At 45.4% G+C, this 19,552-nt stretch overlaps 1 protein-coding gene across 4 annotated transcripts; it reads left to right on the top strand.

Annotated features, from left to right (window-relative positions):
* Positions 1 to 3,543: 3,543 nt before the first annotated feature.
* tlcd4b (TLC domain containing 4b) lies at positions 3,544 to 17,672 on the top strand. 4 transcript variants are annotated; one of them, XM_069701138.1, is made up of 7 exons: positions 3,544 to 4,176; positions 7,195 to 7,347; positions 9,535 to 9,624; positions 14,659 to 14,717; positions 15,926 to 16,020; positions 16,140 to 16,213; positions 16,310 to 17,672. In XM_069701138.1, exons 2-7 carry the CDS (start codon positions 7,202 to 7,204, stop codon positions 16,656 to 16,658), a joined length of 813 nt encoding a protein of 270 aa, XP_069557239.1. In that variant the 5' UTR covers positions 3,544 to 4,176; positions 7,195 to 7,201; the 3' UTR covers positions 16,659 to 17,672. The 4 variants fall into 4 exon arrangements, with proteins under 4 accessions (XP_069557239.1, XP_069557240.1, XP_069557238.1 ...); XM_069701139.1 differs by having other exon boundaries at positions 3,545 to 3,914; XM_069701137.1 differs by having other exon boundaries at positions 3,545 to 3,914; positions 6,925 to 7,347.
* The last annotated feature ends 1,880 nt before the right edge of the window (positions 17,673 to 19,552 follow it).

Below are 19,552 nucleotides of genomic sequence, written 5' to 3'. Positions count from 1 at the left end.
ACTCAAAACTAAAATGGTGCCTTAACACAGTAAACATTACTCTCTATATGCTCATGATGTTTACAGTGCTGACATTAGCAGCCAGCTCAAAGCACCGCTGTGTACAACGTCACAAGGCCACCACTATATGGCTGCAGACTCTGAGTCCAGTTTCTGTGTCGTTGTTCATTGTTCTGAGCACCACGAACAAAATTACACTCACCTCCATTGTAGTGACGCCGACACTTTACAACCATCCTGCAACTGGGAATCCAAGTGATGGGACATCAGCCTCTGTTTGCATGCTCGCTGGTGTCATATCATCTGACATCATTTACTGTTTTCGCCACACCTCTTTTATTTCGCTGTGCTGCTCCCATGTTTGGCATCGGATCTGCTCTAATTACCAGCTAATGTTTAGTAAATCTGCGAGGCTCTTCATTGTTAGAGAAGGGATTAGACTCATCCTGTCTCGACACACTCTCTCAGTCGACACAAATATCATTTAACCATCTTTGTATGCTTTCTCACACAGTCGCTCAGTCGCCATGTGCTTTGTGCTAAACTTAAAAGGAAAATTTCAATTTTCACATTCAAATCTCATTCTCTTTAGAGGTATAATAGTGTGCCAAGTTTTCCACATGGGACACATGTTTACCACATGTTGCAATATATAATAACATGGGGAAAATAGGTGAAAAAGTTTTCACGTGGGAATCTACATGGACTTCACACGTTACGCCATGAAAACTTTCCAAAACCCCATGTTTCCAATGGGCAACATACATGTTTCACATTTGCACAATCACATCTGTCATGTGGTGATCACACGGGTTCTTGTACATGTGAAATTCATGAGGTTTTTCTGTAAGTGTTATGTTACAAACTAATTTTGTGCTTTCATGGTTGTAACCATCCCACAAAGCCTAACATGTCTGTGATTCCACCTTCATATAGAGCCTGTGGGGTTGGTATTACTCACGTCGTGGGCACCGATATCTGTTCACGAAGTCACATAGCGAGGAAAAAAAAGCAAGTCCCGATAATGTAAATCATGAAGACGTCTTAAGCTTATGGTAAAGATGCAATTGTTGAAAGTAACTTCATTTACTCAAGTACTGTTCTCAGGCACAGTTTTGAGATACTTGAACTTAATTTGAGTATTTCCATTAGATGCTACTTTATATCTATTTCAAATCCACTACATTTTAAGGGGGTCACATTTCAGATGTATGAGTTGTGAACAGTTCGACAACATACAGATTTTTCCTTCTAAACGTCTCACATAGTTTAATTTCACTAAATGTTGAAATGATCCAATATCCAAAAATAGTCGAAAAACTGAAAACAAATTTGTGGATCAGAACTTTTTTTTTTTTTTTCATCTTTCCTCTCCCAGTAATCATCTGACAACCCCTCAGATTTATCTGCTGTCCCTGTGTCAAGCTCCACCAGCAGCAACTACAACTGTACCATCCTGCTTACACTTCACTATTACTAATCTAATGATGTCATATATAATATTATATCAGCCGGAGGGACCAAACCAGTAATTTTACTTAAATAATGTCACAACATTTTAATGTTTTACATTTTTCATGCAGGACTTTTACTTGTAATAGAATACTTCAGTTGATGTATTGGTACTTTTACTTAAGTAAAGGATCTGAATACTTCTTCCTCCTCTGAGATAGGCAACTAGTGGTTATGGCTACAGTCAAAGTAAGTCTCCAGGAAATTAATTTAAGTCAGTGTAATGTCCTCTGAAGTCATGGAGACACGACTGCGTGCGTGTGTGTGTGTGTGTGTGTGTGTGCGTTTGCGTATATACTGTACGTGTGTGGTAGAACCAGACAGACAACCTTGCCCCAATGTCATTACTCTGCAAAATTACTCAGAAGTTGCCAGAACAAAGAGGTCAAACAGGTACCACGACAAAACCAAATCACTGCACAATAACAACAACAACTTATGAGCGGGCCGTAATGAGCCCGGTTTCAGCTCCGTCAGTATTCTGACAACGCAGCACAAAGTGTAAGGATCATCATTTGATTCTTTTGCCCTCGCTGTGTCGAGGTCACGTTACTGAAGAATTCATGTTTTCCTCCAGATGTGCCCATTTCCTCCTACATTCCTGATTCAACGATGACAAAGCAGTTTTCCTGTTGTCTGTGCATTGTGCTGCTGTAGATTGGACTGGAATTTGTCTATGGTTCTTTCAAGCAGTGACAACAACTTCTGCGGGCTGCAGGACTGTTAACCTGCGATTGAAACAGATTATGAAGGTATGCTGTACAAATTCTGAATTTCATGTATTTATGGATTAATTGCAGGCTATATCCAGACAGCTGTTGGTTATTGCTCTCTGGCATAAGTATCAAATATCAGCCTCGGGAGACATATTGAAATTTGCTTGAGCTGTATAATCAATCACAGTGATCCTCAAGTCTTTATCGATTTTTGTCAGTTGCAGGGGTGGGAGGTACCTAAGTACATCTGCTCAAGTGCTTTACCTTGGGTATAACTTTGAGGTACTTGTACTTTACTTAATTGTTTCTACAATGCTTCCACTCCACAACATTTGGGAGGGAAATATTGTCCTTTGTACTCCTCTGCATTTATTTGACAGCTATAGTTACTTTTTAGATGAAGACAATACAAAAAAAAAAGTTAAAATACAACACATTGTTAAAGATTAAGCCTCAATGTGTAGTCGGGGTCACATTTCAGATGTCTATGAGTTAACAGCTCCTCCAAATACCCCCCCCCCCCACACACACACCTAAACCTCTTACATGGTTTTAGCTTTATAAACGTTAAAATGATCCAATATCTTACCAAAAATCTAAGATAAGTGAAAAAAATCCAAGAATTGAAAACAGGTGTGTGTAAAAGCTGCTATTTCTTCTTTCCTCGATATCATCATCTAACAACCCCTCAGATGTATCTGCTTTCCCTGATTATAAAACTGAATATAAAGTAGTTCAAACAACCTGCAACAGTAAAATGCTGCTGACACACTGCTTCACTATTAATAATCGAATGACGTCATCTTTAATAATATATAAGTCAAGAGGGACCAACTCAGCACTTTTCTTTTAATACTTTAACTAGGCTACACTTTGCTGCTAATATTACTGTACCCTTTCTTATAAACCGGATTTTTCATGGAGGACTGTCACATTTTTACATTGCTGTGTTGGCACTTTACTAGGCTACTCCTTTCACCACTGATCAGTTACTGTTTGATGCAATTTGCAGATTGAATTAAAAAAAATAAAAAAAAATAAAAAAGCCTGCACTGCTTGAATATAGGCTACCATTGACAAAAATGAATACAGACTTGGAGAAAGTCGGAGTACTAAAGTCTGCTTAGATCTTTATACCGCATGAAGAAACGAGCCGTGGTGTAAAGGAGTGATTTTGTTGTCAATGGACATAAGAGCAATGCGGTATCTCATAATCAATCACATTGCAATGTGGCCTTTGTTCCTCGTGGGTGTAGCCCGGTGTCGGGAGGGGAGGCGTGCGCGCGCGGGGGCGGATACGTGCCGACGTCACCGCTTCGTTCCTTTACTGTCAACGCCAAAATAAAACGAGTACAAAAAAAAAAAAAAAAAAAAAAAACTTTTCTTGTCGGACCGAAAGCCACCAACACATGGCGGCGAGGATACGGGGCCGCGAGAGAAACTCGTCGTTGTCCGATCGGTAATGATTACTCGGACACGGCGCTGTTTCCGAAGCACAGGAGACGGCGGCGGCGACGGCGACGGAGCCGGCGGCTTTTTCCTCTCTCTTTCCCGGGGTCGCACGGGGAGAGCCAGCGGGCTGTGTCAGTTTAGCCGACTTGCTAGCTACCGTCAAGTTGTTCAGAAAGTGCAGAAGAACCGGGCCGAACGGGAGCTCAACCGCAGACCTATGCGACGGATAAGCAGGTAACGGGGGAGCCTCTCTCCCGGTGACTCCTTCCTACGAACGCGAAACCGACGCGCGCCGCCTTCACCTCTCTCGGGTCGGAGACATTTCCTCCTCCCCCCCGCCGCCGCCGCCGCCACCGCCGCGCAGGTCTTCGGGACATCAGCCGGCGCCGCGGAGCGGTCCTCCCGGTTTCAAGCGCCCGACAACTTTGCTCCAGAAATTCACGCGGTTCCGGCCTCGTTTACAACTCGTTCAACACCTGCCGAGACGGCTCGTATTGTAAATATCGGTGTTTCCTGGTTTACGATTTGTTGGCCCGACAGATAGTAGGACATCTTCACATGTAGCTGTCTGCGTTGCTTTGTTGTGCTTTTTTTATTTATTTATTTTGTGTGTGTAACCTACGCCGCAAAGCGTATTGGACTTTATGGAGGGAGAAAGAGACCCATTTCTTCTACATATCCGCTTTGTACTTTTGAAGTGCACACGGCAGTAAGGAGGTGTAAAAGGTGGAGGGGTTGGAGGGGGGGGGGTGCGCGCACACACACAACGTGTTTGGTTACTGTCGGGGGTCAGACGGGATGTATGCGAGCCTCTCTGTCTGCCCCCCGGGGGTGGGGAGGGGGGGTGGCAATAATCGCCCCCGTTATTATTTAATTCAGTATTCATGTCACGTGCTTTGCGGGTGGGGGGGGGGGGGGTGGAATCGGTGTGATCAGGCCGGCCGAGGACGAGCTGCTCCGGAGCGAGTCAAACCCGCCGGTCCGGCGCAGCAATGCGGTAGACGGGGGCCGGCCGGTGTGGATTTCCAAATGAACAGGGTGGTGGTGGGTGGTGGTGGTGGTGGGGAAATTGAACCGCTATTATTTATATTTGGGTCGATATGTCACGGGGTCACGGTTTGCTGACAGCAGCAGGATAAGTCCAAGCGGAGCAAGGTCAAACGGTGGATGGCAGAGCACCCCTCCTGTCCGGGCTGTCGTCCGCAGTGGAGGAGGGCTCCGTGTGCCGCTCCTTCCCATGGGGGGGGGGGGGGGGGGGCCGCGTGAAACCAGCCTGCAAGGTGAAGAAGGACAATGAATTATTCAGACACATGGTGCATATTGATCAACAGTGGCCCGGCAGGAGCTGCTTCTTCCGGGGGGACAATAAGTGGCTCTCAGGGTGGTGCGGCTCCCGCCACAAGAAGAATGGCCTGCCTTTGCTTTCGCTTCCCCGTTGACCATGCCAGTTTTTAGAGAATGGGGCATTGGGAAGCCGAGTGGAGTAGGAGTTGCATTTCTTACAAGCGGCTTTTGATTAGAGGGAAATGTGTATTTCCGAGTTGTTTGGTCCTCACGTCGAATGTGATCCACTCTGGGGTTTATTCTGCAGATGTTTCGGAGGGTTTCTGAAGTGGAACATTTTTCAGAAGATTACCTGTGGTGGGTCTGAGCCACGCTGTAATCTTTGAATTTAAATTGATGGGTTTTGCTTGCGGCACTTTGTCTTGAAGTGATTCACCACCGTATTCCTCTGCTGTGCTTCCTTGTATTTTTGCAGGGTAGTATGTAAGCATGACGCTGGACATTTTGGAGTTAAAAAAAATAGACCTTAATGTCAGGTACATGCCTGAAGGGTCATGTGCTTCCCGGAGCTTAAACGCCTTGCGTTGCTTTGCAAACAGAGTGATTTAGTTAAATATATATCTCTATGGCTATATAAGGTCCCGGCTCTTGTGTCTGCCAGTCAGTATCAACCTTTGCCTTTCACAATGCTATTCATCACTAATAAGTGGTTTTAAATAGCTTGCAACATTTGTCTGATTTAATCAGAAGTGCTGAGAGTTTATCAGGCCAGAGTCCAAACCAGTGCTGACACAGGGCGTTTATAAGAGCTGATGTTACTAAAGAACAAATGAAAGGTCAGTGTGAGAACGCACTTCGGGATCCGGTGTTTCCTTTGAACTTGTTTGGTTCCTGTTCCAGTGGGTGTTGCAGGTATGTGGCGAGTGTTGGTGCAACTGCAGCTGAATGAATGGACGAGGACGACTCGCAAGCTGCTCGCACTGTCGGGATTCCTCGTGCTTTCGTCCGAGCTTCATATTTTGTCTGTTGGATGTGTGCCAGGCAAAAAGTCAGCTAGCTGTTGTTGCTGCTAGTCAATCCAGAGATGTCTGGTGGCTCAGAGCAGGGCCTGCATTTTTATTTATTTTTGTGTTACTAATCACGCGCTACTGTGGGAAACTGATACAGCAACATCAATCTGTAATACTTTTTTTTTTTAAACGACTGAGGGCTCAAGGAGGAATTTTCTTCAGTTTTCATTCAGAAAAGACCATTTAAACAGGCACATTTTTTCAGTGCTATTTCAGTCCGTCTTTACGGATTACCTGTGATTTGAAAAGACCGGTTTCTAGTTTGTTGACCCAGTGAAAGTAAATCCAGTTCTTCAGTTAGTCTGCACACGTATGCGCGTGTTCAAATGCTATAGTTTGCATTGGATTTGCGGCGTCTCCTTGTTCTGATTGGTTTTGATTTGCATTTTACGATAAAGTGCCAGCAATAAGGACACAAAGCAAAAACACCGAAGGTCTAATACGTACATATTTTTTTTAACATAAATAGAGGAATAATAAAGAGCATCGTTGAAGTAAAAATCTGCCTAAACACTTGTTAAGCAGCCTTCTCCGTCTCGTGAACTGAACCCGTTGCTTCATCTTGAAAATCCTCTTTTCTTTCCTTTGTTTTCGTCTCAGGGACTTTTGGTGTGTTCTAAACAACTCGCTGTAATCCCCTTGCAAAATATGCATAATAATGGAGACCTTTTATTCCGAATTTAAACGCTGCCCTACCTAGTGTATTCACATATGGTAACTTTTTTTCCCCTCCCTCTTTCTGTCACTCTTTCCCTTCTGTTGCCCTTAACTCTTACTTTCTCTCATGTGCCTGTTGTTTTCTCTTCCCCCCCTCCCTCACCCTCCCCCCAACCCACCCACCCTCTACGCCCTTGCTTGTCTGAAGCTCTCATGTCACTTGCATTAGACAGCCCATGTCTTTGGCTTATATTTGTCCCCCGTCCCCCCCCCCCTCCTCTCTCTCTCACTTCTTCTTTCTTCTTTCCTGTGCGGACTGGACGAACCACACGGGGTGCCGCTTCGCCCCTCTCACCGTCAGCGCCACCCCGGTTTCTCTTCTGGCGCTGCCCATGATGACTGACAGTCATCGATTTGAACCTGTCGATGTGTATCACTCTCTGTGTATCCCCATCCCCCTCCCCCCTCCCCTCCCCTCCCCGCCTCCCCTCCACTGTGTTTAGGTGAGTGATGGAGACGAGAGAGTTGACCGTGTTAGCCGGCAGCTTTGTGGGTTTCCAGCTTTTCTTCTCCGTGGCCTGCCCGCGGCTCTCCTCCGCCATCGCACAAGGTTATGGACGGCTGCCGGCCACCAAGCTCACCGAGTGGAACTCCAGGTGGGTGACGGGAAACACCCACTGCTCTCCCACCATAAAAAGGCCTTTTGTCACACTTAAATTGAGTGTATTTTCATTTTGGAGACCGGGGCTGGACTTTTTTTTTTTTTTTTTTTTTTTACCACACATATTGGATGGGACGTACTATTATTTGGTTTTTCACTCCATCCTGTTCTTAAGAATGTCGATGTGTCATCATTAAGTTGAACCACGAGCCCATTGAGATACACTTTCTAACAATACTATATTTGTTTAATGTTGCAAACTCATGAAATTCTGACCAGGCTGACCTCCGTTGAGCAAACACGAGTGTTTTTGGAACTGCGGCTCCTCTGAGATGGACCCTGATGTGTGTCAGGCCAAACTCCTCATTCCACGCAACTACAGCTGCGATGTGAACGGCCGGAGGAGCACAGAGAGGTTTAAAGTTTCAAGCAGAAACCTCGGGGGTGAAGTTCAGGGAGCAATAATTTGTAGTTGCATAACACCTTTCACTGACTCTCGGTTATACGTTTTTTTTTTTTTTCCCCTCCCATCTTGTCTGCTGTCCAGCAGCGCTCAAAGACAGCCCCTGCCTTCATACAACTAAAGCTACATTAGCCTGTTTGTCCATAATTGAGAGAATGGAGTGCATTGACCAAGGAGTCCAAAGGCAAAGCACTGACGGTTTACTTCAGAGTGGTCTACCGGTTTACTTCAGAGTGGTCTACCGTTGCATAACAGCCAGCTCTCAGTGTGTCAGTGTGTTGTTTATGTAACCACAACTTAAGTGCAAGGAGAGAAGGGAGAAGCATTTCTAAAGAAAGTGCAGTCTAGTGTTGAACAAAGCAGCACAGAAGACACTTTACACAGTCTTTTCTTTTCTTTTTTTTTTTTCTGTCCACCTTTCGTCTTTTTGTCTGCCCTCTTCTTTATAATTGGACGTCCTTTTAAAAAAAAAAAAAAAAAAAAAAAATTTTTTAAACAAATGTTGTGTAGTGACATCTCAATACAACAACACAAACCAGAAAGAGGCTGCGAGATTGGTAACATAGCCTAAACGGATGGCTATATTGACACTCAGTTTCGCCAAGTTCCTCCCTGGTTATTCCATCATTAGACACTGAAAGGGACAGTTTTCATTTTTTGAAGTGGGGTTGTATGGTCCGCAGTCTGTGTATTTACCTGCAGTAGACGGGTTGGAACCTCCCCAGCTTGGCAGCAGTACCAACACCGAAGCTAAACAATGTGCTGCTGGAAACAGGCCGACCTAAAAATATCAACATCAGTTTAAGCGTTTGCTATATTTAGAATATTTTCACCGTTTTAGCTTACTGTCAGTTAGCTCTTTCTGACAGGGAACTGCTTCTTTATATCACTCTTTAAAGACACAAGTCATTTAAAATTGCAGAACGTCGAATTAGCTGATTTATCGCTGGTTAGTTAGTTGTGTTATTGTGCTGCTTTGACACGGTAGTTCGGATCTGGAATAACCCTTGAAAACAAGTCATGCAACAACACAAACCCCGTTGCAAAGGGCTTGTCTGACGGCAAGGCAAAGCGGTGGAAATATTCTAAATATAGTGTACACTTAAACTGATATCGATTTTTGTTTTAGTTGGGGAACATATGTTTTGTTACTGACCCGCGTAGCTTCTGTGCCAGTACAGCTGACTTCTTCTCCAACATGGGGACGTGCTGAGTCGATCCCCATCTGCTGCAGGAAATATACTCGCCGGTGAAAGAGTACCTCGTACAACCCCACTTCAAAATAGGCAAACTATCCTTTTTAAGAATAGGAATAATGGACTCGTGTAGTAGTTTGTCTGTGGAGCTAGTTTTGTCCGGGACCCAGGCCAGCAGCTGCAGTTCGTGGTTGCTGTGATCTACAGGCTACATGGTGACAGTGGAGGAACTGTGATTCTGGTGGAGGGAAGATAAGAGCTCCTCGATCTCTAGAGTATCTCTTCAGTGGCCCAGATAACCACTCCAACAGCCAGGGATGATGCTGGCTCCGGCCTGATAAAACAGAAGTTAAACTCGCGTGGACACGGGGGACAACATGGATGTAATTACACACTATATGCAAGCATGAGCAAACGTGTCAAAAGACGAGACTGAGGATTTCCTGTTAGTTAGAAATCCCGACTGTAAACCTCCTACTGTGTGGTCATGTTTGCTAATTTGATGTTGTGTGTCCATCCCCAGGTTGGTGTCTACTGTGCACGCCTTGATTGTGGGCTTGTTCTGCTTGTACATCCTGTGGTTCGATGACGAGGTCAACGCCAACCCTGTCTGGTAAGAGGAAAAGAAAGAAAAAGAAATTGCTGAACAAAATACATATGTAACATGCAAACCTATAATCCCTCGTAAACAACGCAGACATTTTTCTGGAAACTCACTGTAAAAGGGAAAATATTACTACATTGCGCCTTGTCAGAAAATAAAGCGCAGTGTGGACGCTCTGGGCGCTTTTAGGAGAAACCCGTGTTCTCACATCTGACTTTTTAGACTTCAAGTCTCAACTAGCTCACATGGGAAGGGTGGAAACAGATAAAGCGAAGAAGATAGGAGGTGGGGGAGTAGTGCAGGATCATCAGGATTGATCGTGAATTCTTTTTGGAGTGACAGAGATGGCGTTCCCTTCATCAGAAAGAGAGGGAGAGGGAGGGAGAGAGAGAGGGCGAGACAGAGAGAAGGGAGAGCCGGAGAGACTCTGTAGTGTCAGTGAGGTCTCCAGAGAGTTGTCGATTCAGTGGATTTAACCTTTGATTTTTGTCTTCACTGCCTTCTCTCTGTCTTTCTTCCACTCCCTCCGCTACTGCTGACTGTGTTATTTGCATCAATGACTCCTGAAAAAGAGAAATGGTAATTTCTCTTCACATTTCTGTCTTATTTCCAGTATCTCAGTCAGTCGTCTAAAACCTTTCTCGCTTTCACTTCTCATATTTTTACAACACAGCCTCCTTCCTCCTCCTCTTTCTACTCCTTTACCCTCTCCTTCTGTTTTGCTTCCTCTCTGGCTGTCTAGCAGACTAGATTCCCACCAACAAGTCTCCTTTTCATGGCAATCAACAGCAGCCTAGTCTTCTGCCCCCCCCCCCCGCACCTCCCCTCCACCACCAGATCTTGCGAGCCTCCTCCTGCCTCGAGCTGTCCGTTGCACCCCACATCTCAGGCTGTGGAATCAATGCAGCACACCTCCCTCGCTTTTATTATCCCTTTGTCGGCCCTGGGTGGGGGTGGGGGGAGGGGGGGTCAACAGAGAGGAGAAAAAGGGACGTACAGTGGTGTGAAAAAGTGTTTGCCCCCTTCCTGATTTCCAATTTTTTTTTGCATGTCTGTCACACTTAAATGTTTCAGATCATCAAACAAATTTAAATATTAGTCAAAGATAACACAAGTAAACACAAAATGCAGTTTTTAAATGAAGGTTTTTATTATTAAGGGAGAGAAAAAAAATCCAAACACTCATGGCCCTGTGTGAAAAAGTGTTTGCCCCTCCTGTTAAAACATAACTTAACTGTGGTTTATCACACCTGAGTTCAATTTCTCTAGCCACACCCAGGCCTGGTTACTGACACACCTGTTCTCAATCAAGAAATCACTTCAATAGGACCTGAAGTGAAGTCGACCAAAAGGTCCTCAAAAGCTAGACATCATGCCGAGATCCAAAGAAATTCAGGAACAAATGACAAAGAAAGTAATTGAGATCTATCACTCTGGAAAAGGTTATAAAGCCATTTCTAAAGCTTTGGGACTCCAGAGAACCACAGTGAGAGCCATTATCCACAAATGGAGAAAACATGGAACAGTGGTGAACCTTCCCAGGAGTGTTCGGCCGACCAAAATTACCCCAAGAGCGCAGCGACGACTCATCCGAGAGGTCACGAAAGACCCCACGACAACATCCAAAGAACTGCAGGCCTCACTTGCCTCAGTTAAGGTCAGTGTTCATGACTCCACCATAAGAAAGAGACTGGGCAAAAATGGCCTGCATGGCAGAGTTCCAAGACCAAAACCACCGCTGAGCAAAAAGAACATTAAGGCTCGTCTCATTTTTGCCAGAAAACATCTTGATGATCCCCAAGACTTTTGGGAAAATACTCTGTGGACTGATTAGACAAAAGTTGAACTTTTTGGAAAGTGCGTGTCCCGTTACATCTGGCGTAAAAGTAACACCGCATTTCAGAAAAAGAACATCATACCAACAGTAAAATATGGTGGTGGTAGTGTGATGGTCTGGGGCTGGTTTGCTGCTTAAGGACCTGGAAGACTTGCTGTGATAAATGGAACCATGAATTCTTCTGTCTACCAAAAAATCCTGAGGGAGAATGTCCGGCCATCTGTTCGTGACCTCAAGCTGAAGCCAACTTGGGTTCTGCAGCAGGACAATGATCCACAACACACCAGCAAGTCCACCTCTGAATGACTGAAGAAAAACAAAATGAAGACTTTGGAGTGGCCTAGTCAAAGTCCTGACCTGAATCCTATTGAGATGCTGTGGCATGACCTTAAAAAGGCGGTTGGTGCTGGAAAACCCTCCAATGTGGCTGAATTACAACAACTCTGCAAAGATGAGTCGGCCAAAATTCCTCCACAGCTGGAAAAGACTGATTGAAAGTTATCGCAAACGTTTGGTTGCAGTTGTTGCTGATAAGGGTGGCCCAACCAGTTATTAGGTTTAGGGGCAAACACTTTTTCACACAGGGCCATGTGGGTTTGGATTTTGTTTTTTCTCCCTTAATAATAAAAACCTTCATTTAAAAACTGCATTTTGTGTTTACTTGTTATCTTTGATTAATATTCAAATTTGTTTGATGATCTGAAACACTTAAGTGTGACAGACATGCAAAACAATAAGAAAACAGGAAGGGGGCAAACACTTTTTCACACCACTGTAAGATGGGGGGCTACCTATCTCCCTCCCGCGACCTCCGTATCTTAGCGAGGGCTCCAAGCCGCTTTGTCTTTTTACGAAAAAAAAAAAAAAAAAACGTTCCCCCCGTCGCGTAACTTCCTTCAGCGACCGTGAGGGAAAGGTGACGGTCATGAAATAGCTCCTGTGTGAATGTTCCAACTCGAGCTTTATTTCTTCACTTCTCTTGTCGAAACTCTCGGCTTATCCTCTTCGGGGACCCGCGGCAGTAGACTAATGCCTTAAAGCTCATCGCGTTGCAACACGGCAGTGGCGCGAGCTCTAATTCTCCAGTCAATCTGATTGCATTACAGCGTCATTAAGACGTGTCACACAGCGGCATTGTTCCCTCGGCCTGCCGTTCTCAATAGGGCCGGAGTCACACTGTTAGAAGCCGCCATTGTTTTGCGCTTGCTGCTCGGGCTCTTTCAGGGTGTCACTCCGGCTGGCAGCGCGGCCTTTGCCGTGATCATAATCCGTTCCGTTAACGCGCACCGCGTCTTGACGGGCTCAGCCTCTGTTGCATTTCGTGATTGGCTTATCTGGACTTGAACTTCACACGTGCGCGGCGCCATGCTCACAAAGGGGACGAGGACCGAGTTTTCAGGGGTTCCGTGAAGTGGAGGGTCGACCTGCTGGAAATGGTTTATGTAATGCATCGTGTGGTTCAACAAGTTGAGATTGAAGACATCAGGACTCGGGAAGAAAATGTTCATAATCCTGTTTTAAACGTCTCCCTCTTTTCTAGGATCTTTGGTTGAAGGGGTGTTTCAAGTCACGTTCAGAAAACTCCCGTAACTGCTCAAACTCGGCACACAAAAAAAAAATTGATCAGCGTCATCTTTTCATGAGCTTTTGTTAAACACCCACAAAGTGCTCAGAATCAGTTCTTTTCTTCTTTTTTTTTTTGCTGAGATTGTATAATGTTACACACACACACACAGTCATGTGTCTTAAAGCGTGCACACAAGTATAACATGGCATGTGCAGTATCAGATAAGCGCAGTGACTAATTTTCATATGTGCTTCTTCCCCAAAACCTTATTCAAGGCTTATTTATGCCGTGCCAGCTAGTGTATTCTGTGTTCTTTCGTCTTGTATTCTGATTAGTTTGTAGACCTTTTTGTTGTAGCAGCTGTCCCATCATGGGGTTTTGGCCCTGAATTTGACCACATTTCTCTCCCTCATGTTTGACAACTTTCATCTCAGACGGCCCATAATCACACAGTACAAATGGGCGTTAAAGCAAAGCTGTCCGGGACGTAGATGAAAGGCACCCGTGTGCCGCTGTCACGGAGATGAATGAGAGAATAGAGTACGGTACATTACACAGCCCTCAATTCCTGTAGGTACTGCAGTGGGGAGTGCAGGACAGTTCTTGTGACTAAACACTACAGTATGTGTTGTCGTGTAATTTTGGACTATTATTGTTCCCATATTTGTTAAAAAAATAAAAATAAAAAAATGCTCCAAAGCTTATGATGAAGCTATATTGGCTTAAGTGCTGTGGAGGAGGAGCGCTTGCTTGTGAAACACGCAATCAGATGAGATGCATAATCGGAGCCGGCGAGAAATGGCTGACTGCTGAGCTGTGGACAAAGTTGCCCGTTCATGCTGGCGCGAGTCGTCGGTGACGTGAGAAAAGACGCGTTCATGTCGCACGCGTTTTCATGCGCACCGAGTCAAAGTGCTCGCAGCGACGCGAGGCCGTTTTTTTTTTACCCCGCAAATTTTGCCTGAAATTTGGCAGTAGTGAGCGCAGGGTCATCTGGTGGTTGAGGTGAGCTGTCGGACAGTAGCGCGCGCGCGAGTGTGAGTTTTTTTTTTTTTTTAGCATGCGTACAGTATGCGTGTCGTGAGGTCCGGTTACACAAGCAGTCAGCCGGGCGTTTGCTATACGATCCTTGTGACTTGATACTGGGATCGGATGTCTGTTGAAGAGGAGACACCTCCATTGTTGCTCTGAAGCGACGCTATTTGCAAGGACACCTGCCGGTCAGCAGAGCAGGTCGTAGTCAACCGCTGATCACCGTTTATTGAGAAACGCTGTCAGCAATGTAGATCTTCTCCCTTCAAAGTGCTTTTTCTAATCTCGTGGATCCTCCACAAACAGCCTCTTTTCCAGCCTCGTCAACATGCTGGCGTGTTTGAATTAAGACCTAACCGCATACGTTAGACAATCGACCTCAAATGACCTTTCTACGCGACTCATGACGCGCGCGTTACGCATCGTTGCGTCAATTAGTCGGCAAAAGTTGCATCGTGTTTTCTTTGCCGAAGTGGATTATCAATCAGGGAAACAACTTAACATTTTCCTCTAACAGGAAGCAGCTCCTGGCTTGTTTACCTCCAAAGTGGTAGTAGTACGGCTGTGCTGAAACGACCTTGACACTTTGTTCTTTCCTCTACCGCAGGGGTGACCCCGGTCTTGTCAAACTAAATGTAGCCATAACCTGTGGTTACCTCCTATACGGTGAGCTTTTCTTTCTTTTTTTTTACCTTTCCTTTTTTTTTAATTTTTTTTTTATTCGTTTACAATTTCTTCTTGGACTCACTGAGAGGACCAGTCAGTCAATTAAACATGCAGATAAAATGACTCCGAATAGAAAAGCGAAAGGTAATGCTTCGAGATCAAATGTCAACGAGTAGCTATAAAAAGGCATCTGTCCATTTGCACTTTCCTGGAACTTACAGGTGCACTTACAGTAAAATGTTTTCATCAGTGTATAATCACCTGAATCTAAGGATCATTGTGATTTTGTTACAGTAGAATAGACACGTCGTATTTACATTGGCACCGGGTTCATACGCGCCATGTTACCCGGTATGTTGCCCGGAGGGGACAAACCGAACACTGGCTCGCCAGAGGGACTTTTGCGTTTTCCGTGAGTCTCGCACTGTAGATTATCTTCGATACTTGAAAGAGGAGCGTGAGGTAAAGCTGATCAGATGGCTGCAGTGTGAAGAGTCAAGATGCCACTAAATCCTGCTCTTTTTAAACAGAGTCAGAAATATTTCTTCGTGTAGTTCGTAAGTATTCAGTCTTCTTCTGCACACTTGAATTGGAATTGAAGCCTTTGACTACTGTTTGGATGTCATTCCATTTTTCAGCCTTCACATTTGTCTTCTACAAATGTCCTCAACACGAGTAACTTTGTGTTTCTTAAGATTCACTGCTGGTGCGCGGTGGCTGTCTAATCATTTTTTGCTATAGCTATAAATAACAATGCAATGTTGGTCATATCGAATTAAATGCTTTGAAAGACATAAAAGGATCTGGACTTTAATATTGATCCAAAAAAAACTTGCACTGTTTTTTTTTTTTTTTTTTTATCAGCTCAAAGCTAACAATGTGAGTCTGAAAGAACCAGGAGAATATCTCTGCCTCTGTGGGCTGCACGCTGACTGTTTTAGAAGTTTATTACCACGTTTTAGATATAAGATTAAAAAAATTCTGCCATAGATGTATTTTTTTTAATTATTATTTTGTTATTGTCTTAGATGAGACAAGATATTAGAGCAAATGTACCCTCTCTTGTTCTTGGATTCACCACTGCTGCAGTTGCTGTTTTTTTTTTTTGTTTTGTTTTTGCATTTAAATGACCATTATGTGTGCAGGCTCATCCTTCTGCGTATTGTGACAGCTTTGTGACCAATGTCTCCCTCCCCCTGTTTGTTCAGACCTCGTGCTGCTAGCATGTAACTGGAGCACTATGGGGGACAGCTTTTTTGTCTGTCACCACTTGGCGGCGCTGTACGCCTATGGATACGTGTTGGTAAGTCTTTCAGTCTGTATGGAGATCTAGTGCAAGACACTGGATTGTTCTTGGGTCATACTGGGTTTTGTGACTCTGCTTGCAGAATTTATGATGAGCTGTACGTTTGGTTTTTGCAGACTCGCGGCGTGCTTCCCTACTTTGCCAACTTTCGCCTCATCTCCGAGTTATCCACACCGTTTGTGAACCAAAGGTGAGTCAGCCTGATTTGTGAATCATCCTCCGTTTGTCAACTTATTCTGTCCTGCTTGCCACATGGTGGACATATCATATCACCCTTTCTCCCCAGGTGGTTCTTTGAGGCATTAAAATACCCCCGATCACACCAGATGGTGGTGTTGAACGGCATCGCCATGGCGGTGGTGTTCTTCCTGGTGCGCATCGCCGTCATGCCGTCCTACTGGGCCAGCGTATTCGCCACTTTCGGCACAGCAGACTTTGAGCGGCTGGGCTCGGGCGCCCAGGTGGCCTGGATCACCTCCTGCATCGCCCTGGATATCTTGAACACCATCTGGATGTATAAGATCGCCCGTGGCTGCTACAAGGTCATGACCGGGAGAGGAGGGCGAAAGGGGAAGGACGGATCGGAGGCCTTGTCTTCCTCAGACAAGAAGCACGTCAACAACCACGCGGACTAAACAGACGTGGTGCAAATGCTGTGCAGACACTGACATGAGCAGGGAGGGAGGCTGGACACCCGAGAACCTCACAGCCTCTCTCTTTTGCTGCAGCCTCGGCGTCGCTCCCACACCCCCTCCCCTCCCCCCACCCTCGGTCACAGCCCTTGATCTCCTTGAAGTCGGCTAGTGGACTGAGCCGAGAGTCCTCAGGTTCTGACACCGACACGGGACAAGGAGAGCGCTCTTTGGCTCGTTGAAGCACCAGCGTTCGCGGCCTCGGTGCTTCCGCTGACAGATTAGTATCCTGCTGGGTGATCGCGTTCAGCCGCAGGCAACAAGGTAGAGCTCACAAGCACACTTTTAACACCCGTCTGTAACTCGCCTCTTCCGTCGCCACCACCACCACCGGTCCTCTCCCATCTCCTCTCGCACTCGACTTCAGCCAAAGCCCGATCCTCTGAAGTGCCTGTGAAAACACAGGAAAGCAATAATCACGAAGGAGTACGATCATAAAGTCGAACAGAGTTTCGCCCCTTCAGAAGGCAACCATCTCGCTCACTATTGCTCCTGAACAACTTGGAGGGGATGATGGGGGAGAGTAGGGGAGGTGTGTGTGGGGGGGGGGTTGCTTCTCTGGTTCATTCTCTGTCCACACCTCGTGGAGACGTGGCCCACAGAGTGAAGAATGCTCACATCAGACCCACACAGTGTTTGCGAATCTAATAGGGCTTTTCTCTTAAACTCATCAAACCTCACGAAAAGAGACAGAAAAACACCATAATGCCTCTTCTTCAGTATCACCTGCTGTGGCCTCCTTGTAACAAGTGGCACCTATCTATATCACCAGCCATGCCCCTCCAACCTCTTTCTAATTTGGATTCTGTATTTAAATCACTAAGAATATGCATGCAGGACAGAGAAAGACACACTCTCCAACATCTTTAGCTTCTCGCAGGACAAGTTTGCCTTTTCAGTATTCGTTGTGCTTTTTATTTTTTTTTAGGAAAAGAAAAACAAACTATTTATTTTAAATTTTTTGTTTTGTTTGTAATTTTACACTATCCTCTGCCTCACTGGATAACTCTCCACTATCCAGCCCGAACATTTTTGTTCTACCTCTCCCCCCCGCCTTACAAAGACTCGGTCAGTTCCTTCCTCGTGAGTCACATTTTTCTTTCTTTACACTGTAAAGAGTCTTTTTTTTTTTTTAATCCTTCAAAATGTCTTCTGTCATGATATCGCTGGCTCGGGGGGGGGGGGACTTCCTCCCTCTAACCGTCTTCAGAACTTTTTCCCAGCCGATGCAGTTTGAACGGAGCGCCGTCACTTTTTCTCAACAACAACAACAAAAACAAAACTGCGCGCGGTCAGCTTATCCTCCTCAAGAAGGAACACCCCCTGGAAGCTTCCTCGTCTATTTATGTCCTCTGTTCTCGGCGACTCCGACAACGTGTTTGAGGAAAGGAGTTGGAAAACCACACACACACGCACACGCACACACGCACACGCACACACGCACCTGTTCCACTTGGTCCGCTACCTTCCTCAAGTTCGCACACGCGCAGCACAGCGTGCGATCCGTACACGGCATCCGGCGCCCTTTCGAAACACCGACGTGGTGCTCGTCCTTTTGCAAGCAAGTCAGCAATAGGAATGCCAGCAATACGCCATTTTATTTTCCAAATTCTCTGTCCAATAATCAAACTCATTTGGGTGCACTCAATCTGTGACAACAACACGCTGTTGAAAACAACCCGGCATCTGCACGTTTTGTTTTGATTTTGATTTTGATTTGATTTTTTTTTTCTGTATAAACCTGTAAATCATCACTGTAAAGCATGGGGAAGATTGACATTATTTTGTGACGCCTTAGTGAATAGCCGAGATAGATGTATGACATCTAAATATTAATTGCATTAATCTAATGCTTAAAAGGGGTTTGTCTTCCAAAATGTGTTTTCCCGCTCCGAACGTACTGAAAGCATGTACTTCTTCTTGTAGTTCTGATTATTTCTCCTCTCCCTGCATGTCTGTACAGTGTATATACACATACAGTAGCTCCGCAGGTACCCTCTGCATACTGTATGGATAACTCGCTTATTGTTATCACATTCTCCGTGGGCCAGTCGGCTTTACTTGATTTTTTTACAAATGCATTACTTCTTGTTATACGGTCCGCCGTCAGCAGACTCTTTAATAACCACATAGCTGATATCATGACAGACAGAAACACGGGGGGGGATGTTGCAGCTTCGGCCTCGGCCTATCGAGCAGAAATGGACGATCAGGAATGAGCTTTACAAAGAGGACGTTTGCGCTCTACAGATTTAGCACCGCTCTCGCGCCTACGGCCGTCGGACGCAAATATCGGCGCGGCGGAGCCGGAGATCGGAGGCTTTTCCGCCCAAGCGTTGGGCGAAACTTTGCCAGATCTCCCGAAATTCAGCAAGAAAATGCCAATTCGTTCCCGTCTCTTGTTTTCACACGGGCGCGGTTGAGTAGCAGTCGGGTTATCAGGTGCGCAGAACTCAAACCTTTGGAAAACGGTGTGGGGGGAAAAAAAAAAAAAAAAACAATCAATAGAAATATGCCAGTTTGGTTTGTTTTATGTACAAAATGGAGGATGTTGGTCACTTCGTACAGTTCTGATGTTTGCGGCTCTTCGCTGGAAGCGTGACTGGATCTTGAAGTCTTCACGGACGTCATAATGTTTGCACCCTTTTTTGTTTTTATACCTAGTTGAAGCCTTACGCAAGAAGGGTCGTGGATGCATTTTTCTCCCTCGGCACCTATATTACCCACCGTGCATCTTGACCACCAGCAGCGCGACCCTCGGTTTGAGTGCGTTACGCCACCAGTGGCTAATATAGCTTTGTGCTGCCAGCTTCAAGCGGAGACGAGCTGCCGAGGAC

This window comes from Brachyistius frenatus, unplaced genomic scaffold (genome assembly GCF_029030835.1).
Source record: "Brachyistius frenatus isolate BFR_SWC_R1_liver_20210118 unplaced genomic scaffold, ASM2903083v1 Contig_36, whole genome shotgun sequence".
In the NCBI taxonomy this organism is placed as follows: domain Eukaryota; kingdom Metazoa; phylum Chordata; class Actinopteri; family Embiotocidae; genus Brachyistius; species Brachyistius frenatus.
Note: the sequence above shows the minus strand (reverse complement) of the source record. Positions and strands in the feature narration are given on the sequence as shown.

What these genes read in the sequence shown, in the direction of transcription:
- tlcd4b (XM_069701138.1), top strand. Translation starts at nt 7,202, where the DNA reads ATGGAGACGAGAGAGTTGACCGTGTTAGCCGGCAGCTTTGTGGGTTTC. An exon ending in CTGTGGTTACCTCCTATACG is followed by an intron (nt 14,718 to 15,925) that starts GTGAGCTTTTCT and finishes CTGTTTGTTCAG; the next exon opens with ACCTCGTGCTGCTAGCATGT. An exon ending in ACACCGTTTGTGAACCAAAG is followed by an intron (nt 16,214 to 16,309) that starts GTGAGTCAGCCT and finishes CTTTCTCCCCAG; the next exon opens with GTGGTTCTTTGAGGCATTAA.